The 8,096-nt window shown below is 61.1% G+C and overlaps 1 protein-coding gene across 1 annotated transcript; it reads right to left on the bottom strand.

The window, feature by feature from the left end:
* Positions 1 to 3,149: 3,149 nt before the first annotated feature.
* GDF7 (growth differentiation factor 7) lies at positions 3,150 to 7,497 on the bottom strand. Its single transcript, XM_075049835.1, has 2 exons — positions 7,170 to 7,497; positions 3,150 to 4,072 (listed from the first exon to the last, which is right to left on the bottom strand). Exons 1-2 carry the CDS (start codon positions 7,495 to 7,497, stop codon positions 3,150 to 3,152), a joined length of 1,251 nt encoding a protein of 416 aa, XP_074905936.1.
* Positions 7,498 to 8,096: the final 599 nt, after the last annotated feature.

Consider the following 8,096-nt stretch of genomic DNA (forward strand, 5'->3'; position numbering starts at 1 on the left):
GAGATGCTCTTTTAATAGAGCAGCTGGCATGGTGCTGCCACTATGGGTGTGAATGCAAAGGGACACAGAGCCGCTGGGGATGAAGTTTGCTCTCCCACCAAACATGCCTGTTTAGGGAGAGATACCTGCAGCCGGGAGAGCCAGGACTGGTTCCCACATGGGCAAAACCACGGATGGCATCGCTGCCAGCAGCGGCCTCTGCACTCTTCCCGAATCTTCCCTTCCCCGTTTATCGTAGCGATCCACGCTACGGAACTGCAGCGACTGAGCCACGGCTTTTCTCACCAGGGCCAGCGAAGCAATCGTGGGGTTCAGGACAGAGCCCCAGCAGCGCACAGCACCCCAGCACTGGGGTCGGGGTAAAGCATCGCGAGACCCAACCCGTCACCCTGCTCTCCGTCGGCCACCTCCAGACCTGAGGTGGGTGACGTCTGTCTGTCTGTCCACTCCCCGCAGCTGTGGCTGAAAAGGAGCCACAAGAACCGGGGTCTCTGGCATCAGCACCCCCTCGGACACGGTCCCACAGGAACAGGTCTCAGGCCACCCATTCGGCCGAGGCTCACAAGAGCCACCAGCCAGCGGGAGCTGCCAGGAGCTATATATATCTTGCCTGGATTTGAACTGCCCACAAACCTCCACCACAAATATTTGGAGGAAGGGGAGGGGGTAAAAGAAGCGAAAACATTTTAAAAAATTGCCTCAGCAGTGAGAAAAACTATCAAGCAACCAACAGCGATTGAAAAATTAGGTACTTTGAAAGCTTGGTAACTTTATAAATGACGCAGTGTTTCCAGAGCAAGCAGCTCCAGCGCTGCTCGTGCCAACCTCCTTCCCCTAACCGCCTGTGCTAAAGCCGAAGGTCAGAGGAAAACCGTGAGCCCTCCTGCCGACCCCTCCTCACCCACTAGTTCCATCTCACCCCCCCGCAAATGCTGACAGCGAGAAAACCCACTGGCATGGACCTGATTCTTCCTCTCCCCCACTAACCTCCACCTCTGAACATCCCTCTGGGAATGGGTACACCACGCTTAATATATATTTACATTCACGCTGAGGTAGGGAGCCGGATTTTCCTCTCGGATACGTGGATGTAAAGCCAGAGGAGCTCTGTGGGTGTCAAGGAGGTTACACGAGACTTACGGGTACCACACTCGCTCCCCTGAGTTGCCACCGGCCACAGCTTGGGGATGCAGAGCAGACCTCAGTGGGGCGAGGATGGAGGGAGGCTGGGGGGGTTTAGCCCAGCGGACATATCGCCGTTATTGATGTGCACGGTTTACTCCCTGCTGATGTACTGTTTTCTTGGGGGGAGGAGGCTGTCGGACCCTCACTGAGGCTGTCCTGACCTTTGAGATCATTTGGATCTCGGTAGAGCTCATTGAGGTGACCCCCTCTCTGCCCCGGCTCAGCTCAGCCCTCCCTAGCAGAACACCCCTGCGATGGTGGACAACTGGCTTTATAGAGGAAAAAAACATGTTTTCCAGCACGGATTTATCTCTCCCAAAAGCAAACTACCGCCGCTAATGATCACTGATGTTTACACGCCAACACCTTTACCGCCAGTAAAAAACAAACCATCAAAAGCAAAATCTGTGCAAATACATCCCTGGTCTAAGCCAACCCAGCCATGAAGCCAAAGTTCAGTACCTAAAGCCACCGAGGAGCAGCAGAAACGCTTGCCAGCATCCAAAACACGCCTTGGCACGGATGCAAGCCTCCTCTGATTTAAAGGCATAATTTATACTCAGCTCCTGAGTTACTAAAATCCTGTAGCCCTTTCAGCATGGCTCAAAGCACCCCGCTTTACGTAGCAGTCTCCGAGGGTGGAGTTCAGCCGTTTGCATGGGAAATGTCCATTCCCGGCGGATCCGGGCTCCCTTAATGGAGCGGGGAAAGGCAGGCGCTCCGGGGCGGGATGGAGCTCACTGGGAAATCGGTGCCGAAGGAAGGTAGGGTGGAGCTTAGCACTTTTATAGAGACTATTTGCAACAAGAACCTAAGCGAAATGGCTCTTCCCCGGGGATCTTGGGAACTCTGCTTCTGTCTAGACACACTGAGGACGGCTGTGTGACTCGTGGGCCTGATGCCGGGTGCCCAGTCTGCCTTGAAAATGGGGTTTTGTGCAGGAAAGGGAGGGCACCCACCAGCCGGTACCTCCCGCAGGACATCGGCAAGAGGGCCAGTGCTTCGGACCACCCGGAGCCAGGGCATCCCCAGCTAACACCGCCCAGGGCCGTTCCCATCTCTGTTGAGAGCACGAGCTCTACTTCAGACCTGACTCTCGCTTTAGCCTCCAGTTTCGGGGACCTTCTGTCCTGTCCCCAACAGCAGACTCACAAATCTCTCCCCACTGCAAACAGGCCTGGACCAAATGATTTCAACCCCCCACGGCCATAGGTTCTCCACCCCCCGCCTTCCCCCGAGGATCCCTCGTTTTTTCCCTGGCAAACCCAGGGCAGCGATTTGAAGGCAGTCAGAAAAACTCCTTTAACTCAAAGAAAAGAGCCTTCCCACCTCCCCTCCACCCCGCTGCTGCAGCCGGAGGATGATGCTGGCCCGAACCCTCTGCCGCAGCCACCACTCTGTTCCCCTCCCCAGGATACCTCCCCCCAAGACAATTTTGGCTAGACATTTTCCAAAACCTTTGGGAAAGAAGGTGTCAGCTCAGCTTGGGCAAACCAAGCGGATCAGGCAGAGCTTGGTGGCTGAGCGGGCACCCCCAGGGGCTCTGCCAGGCTGTGTGCCCCCCTCCCTGGGGGGGGAGCGGGCAAGGCATGGAGATAGGGGCAGCTCTGAGGGGGGAGCCCAGCCTCCCACTGCAGCGCATCACCCTTGGCTGAGCCCCGGGAAACGTGGTGTGGGTGGTGGGCATCGCTCGTTCTTTGAGAGGGTCTGGGGGGGGGGCAATCTACAGCCTCGCTGCCTGGCGGGGGCATGTCCCATCCCTCCCGGGCTCATGGCCAGGGTGGCCCCGGGAAGGCGGGGGACACCTGCTCCGAGCTTGGTTTTTGGAAAGGCACACATCAAAATGTGTATGTATATATATATATTTTATATATATATATATTTTTTTATATTTATATTTATATATATAAAATGGGGCTGGAGAGGGCAGGGCAGGGTGGGGAGGGGGAGAGCTGCAGAAATTGCTACCTGCAGCCGCACGTCTCCACGACCATGTCCTCGTACTGTTTGTAAACCACATTGTTCCCGGAGTCTATGTAGAGGATGCTGATGGGGCTGAGCTTGGAGGGCACGCAGCAGCTGGGGGGGGTGGACTCCGGGTCCATGGAGTTCATCAGGGTCTGGATGATGGCGTGGTTGGTGGGCTCCAGGTGCGAGCGCAGGGGAAAGTCGCAGACCCCCTCGCAGTGATACGCCTCGTAATCCAGGGGGGCGATTATCCAGTCGTCCCAGCCCAGCTCCTTGAAGTTCACGTGCAGGGGCTTCCTGCTGCAGCGGGTCTTCGCCTTCTTCCCATGGCCTCTGCCCCCAGAGCGGGCGGCGATGGTGGTCCGTCTCTTCCTCCGCTTGGAGTACGCCTCCTGGCCGGGATCGGGGGGCTCCAGGAAGGGGGGGCTGCCCAGGGCCTTGATCTTATCCCGGATCTCCTTGAAGAGGTTCTCCTTCCTCTGGGTGCGGGAGAAGGCCACGAGCAGGGCTCGCTCGTGGGGCTGCGGCCGGGGTTTGCTGAACCCCAGCTGCCGGGGGGGCAGGAGCCGCCCCGACTGATCCGAGACGATCCTCAGCAGAAAGCACAGCAGCTTGCCTGAGAGAGACCTCTCCCTCCGATCCCGCAGGGCTTCCCAGACATCAAACGCCTCCCATCTGGAGGAGCCCGCGTCCAAAATGTCTGCAGCCCTGGAGTCCAGCAGCCGGGGTTCTTCGCCGTCCCGGTTTGGGCAGGTGAAGAGGAGGAGGTGGTGGAAGGTGCCTTCGGGGGACAGGGCCAAGCTCCGGTTTTCGGGGAGGGCACGAAGGACCCGCAGCTCCGCGCCCGTCACCTCCTCTGCCTCGGGCAGGCTGGAGATGTCGAAGAGGTATCGCTGCTCGGGGGCAGACGGGGAGGCATCTGGAAGAGATAAAACAAAAAATAAAAAAAAAAAAAGGGAAAAAAATATAAAACCCCAGCAAACTGAAGCCAAGCTCTTGTTACAGAGGTGCAAGGGACACAGAGCTAACAGGGGAGACCATCGCCTTGCAGCAAGGCTCTCTGAGCATCCCAGCAGGGACACAGCCTGTGTGCCCTCCATCCGGGAGCGTCACCCTGGCTGGAGGCACTGAAAAAAAATGGGGAGGAGAAGGCAGAAAGGGAGGGAAGAATCAATTCAAACAAGTGGCTTCTCATCAGTGCTCTTCCTCGGGACCCGAGGTGGCTTCTCTGCCTTCTCCCGAGTGTTTCAGTGCCTCCAGCTGCATCCCTATCCTGTTTTGGCACAGAAGCCCCATCTGAACCCGCACAGCACAGTCCCATCCCCGATCAGCAGGTTGTCACTGATTTCTTCCGCCCTAAGTGTCACACATTCCCCCAGCTCCAGCCATACCAAGTAAAATGCTGTGAAAAAATCTCATTTTCCCTCACAGGCAGGCACAGGCACACACGTCGGGGACGCAGACGCTGTGCCTCGGGGTGTCTGATAGAGGGACTCCCAGAAGCTGAAAGTGAGCCCAGCTTGAATTTGTCACTATTTTTGGTGGATCCAAAGCCCAAACACAGACTGATTAAATACACTCCATGTGAATTAAAGGGAAAAAAAACCCCCAACAAACAACCCAAAGGAGGTGAGCTTGGGGAAAAGAGATGAATGAGTCCTGGGAGGGTTGGGTTTTCTTTTTCCCCTCTCTAACAAGAAACCTGAGCTGAGCATGCTGCAAACGTTGGTGCTGTGCCCGAGCCCCCCGACCCGCTGCCGGCAGAGCCCTGTGCCGCCGGGCTGCAGCCTGCACTGCCCTCCGGGGGGGAAAGATGTTTCTCCCCGACATTTGCTATTATTATTGTTATTGTTATTATTGTTGTTATTATTGTTGTTGTTGCTGTTGTTGCTGTTATCGTTATTACTACTACTACTATTATTTTTATTTTAAAAGCAGATCTAAAATTCCGGCAAGGAGCAGCTAAGGAGATCCCTTTGAAGAGTTCATCTGGTTTCGTTTTGCGCTGAAACTTCCCAGGACCTGTGCGCAGTTTTCCCCCGGCTCTCCCCAGCCGGGCACTGCCCACCCTCCCACCGGAGCATCCTCCCCCCCCCCCTCCCCGTCCCACCGCGCTTCCCCGCCGTTTCCCCACCAGCTTTCAGCAAAAACCTCCCTGCAAAGGCTGCCGGTAGGATACGGCCCCTGCTGGGTTTGGGGATGGGTTTGGGGGCTCTGGGGGGGTCCGCACCACCAGCCACCGCTCTCCCACCCCCGGGGGCAGCCGGCGACAGGTACCGGGAGAGGCTGGGGCTGCTTTTCAGTTTGTCTTTTCATTTTATTCGATCGGGATCTTATTTCTATTTTTTTTTTTCCCCAGCCGAGCAAGCTTCGCCGGCAGGGCGCAATGTATATACGTATATACATATATATGTTTAAAAAAAAATTAAGTACGTGTATGTGTTTATTTGATTATTATCATTAGATCCGCGGGTCTGAAGGGGGCAAAAGGCGGGAGGGGGAGAGGGAGAAGGGCACCACGCTGCCGAGCTCCGCCGGCTCCGGCAGCCTCCCACGGGGCACCGCGACGGGCCGGGACGGGGAGGGAGCGCGGCCGCGCTCCCTCCCCGTCCCGGCCCGTCGCGGTGCCCCAGGGAGTTTTTCGGGCTGCACCGTCCACCCCGGCCCCGGCTGGGCTGCACCTCGTCGTCCCCCCGCTCCTCCCCGAGCGCATCCCCAGCCCCGAGCGCCATCCTTGACCCCGGCTGCATGTGCCACCCCCGAGGCCAGGCTCACGCACAGCCCCGTGCTTATCTCCATCGGCATCCCCTTTTTTCCCCCATCCCAACCTCATGCCCACGCACGGCCTCGTTCCCACCCCTGTTCCCAGCCCCATTCCCGTGCTCAAACCGGTGCCCGGCTCCGTTCCCGTCAAACGACTGACGCGCAGCCCCTACCCCGGGAAGCTCCATCCGCATCCCCCCCCCCGCGCTCCCCACCCCGTCCCACGCAACCAACCCCGCGCTCAAACCCACGCACAACCCCGTTCCCCAGCCAACCCACGAGCCCCATCCCAGGCACGACCCCCGCCCCCAGACCAACGGCGCAAGCTCCAATGTCCGTCTGCAACCCCGGGCCCCAAACCCGGGCTCGAAGGGACGCGCAACCCTGTCTCCCCAAACCCACGCACAAGCCCGATCCCCGCACCCACGCGCGAGCTGCAGCCCCATCCCCACACCCGCACACAGCACCATCTCCATTCCCAAACCCCTTCCCAAGCCCCATCCTCATCCCCAAGCCCCTTCCCAAGCCCCATCCTCATCCCCAAGCCCCATCCTCAAGCCCAAGCCCCTTCCCAAGCCCCTTCCCAAGCCCTGTCTCCATCCCCAAGCCCCTTCCCAAGCCCCGTCTCCATCCCCAAGCCCCTTCCCAAGCCCCATCCTCAAGCCCAAGCCCCTTCCCAAGCCCCATCCTCATCTCCAAGCCCCTTCCCAAGCCCCTTCCCAAGCCCTGTCTCCATCCCCAAGCCCCTTCCCAAGCCCCTTCCCAAGCCCTGTCTCCATCCCCAAGCCCCTTCCCAAGCCCCTTCCCAAGCCCTGTCTCCATCCCCAAGCCCCTTCCCAAGCCCCATCCTCATCTCCAAGCCCCTTCCCAAGCCCTGTCTCCATCCCCAAGCCCCTTCCCAAGCCCCATCCTCAAGCCCAAGCCCCTTCCCAAGCCCCATCCTCATCTCCAAGCCCCTTCCCAAGCCCTGTCTCCATCCCCAAGCCCCTTCCCAAGCCCCGTCTCCATCCCCAAGCCCCTTCCCAAGCCCCATCCTCATCTCCAAGCCCCTTCCCAAGCCCCATCCTCATCTCCAAGCCCCTTCCCAAGCCCCTTCCCAAGCCCCATCCTCATCCCCAAGCCCCAGCCCGTCCGCATCCCTCCCGCCCGACGGCGGGGACCCGGCCGGGGCAGCCCGTCCCGGCTCCCCTCCCTGCCTTGCGCTGCGCTGCGCTGCGCTGCGCTGCGCGGGGGGACGCGCGCCCCGCACTCACCGCTGCGCGCCCGCTCCGCGAAGCCGGTCACCGTGTCGGCGCGGCGGGCGGGGGCGCGGCGGGCGGCCAGGCGCTGGTAGAGGGCCACCATGTAGTGGTGCGGCACCACGGTGCCGTTGCGGAGAGCCCCGTCCCTCCGCGGCGGGGAGGAGAAGGGGGAGGCGGCGGCGGAGGAGGAGGAGGAGGAGGCGGAGGAAGGCGCGGCTGCCGAGGGTCGCCGGGGAGCGGCCGCCGACGGGCCGCGCACGGCGGCGGCCTCCAGCCCGCGGCGGAGGCGGCAGGCGCCCAGCAGGCAGAGGCAGAGGGCGGCGGCGGCGCGGAGGCGCATGGCGGCGGCCCGGTGCTCGGCGCTGTGCTGCTGCCGCCGCCGCTCCCCGCCCGCTTTTGAACATCGTCTTCGCCCGCCGCCGCCGCCGCCGCCGCCGCCGCCGCCGCCCGCCGCCCCGCCGCCCGCCGCCGAAGCGCCCCCTGCCGGCCGCCCCCCGAAGCGCCGGCCCCCGCCCCGCCTCCGCCTGCAGGTGAGACACCCCCCGCCCCGCCGGCCCCGCCTTCTGGGGGCCACATTTCGGAGAGGGGAGACACCCCCCCGCGCCCCGGGGAGCCTTCACCCACCCGGGCAGCCCCGGGTGTCTTTCGGGCGGAGGAGCCGCCGCACCCCCCGTTTTGGAGGGGAACCCCCGCTCCGTCCCGGAGGGGGACACCCCACCGCCCCCATTTCGGAAGGGGGACCCCCCCGCCGCGGTGGTGGAGACCCCCGCCCGGGCTCCGCGCCGCTCCGCGCCTCCATCAGCCCCGGTAACGCCGCCTCGGGAGGCCGGTACCGGAGCAAAACAAAGCCCCGGCCGGGCTGCGGGCTAATGTTTTCCCTTGGACGGAGGGTTTCCTTGGTAAAATTCAGATGTTTCCTTGGGTCTCGATTAAAATAAC

Source organism: Buteo buteo, chromosome 17 (assembly GCF_964188355.1).
Source record: "Buteo buteo chromosome 17, bButBut1.hap1.1, whole genome shotgun sequence".
In the NCBI taxonomy this organism is placed as follows: Eukaryota; Metazoa; Chordata; class Aves; order Accipitriformes; family Accipitridae; genus Buteo; species Buteo buteo.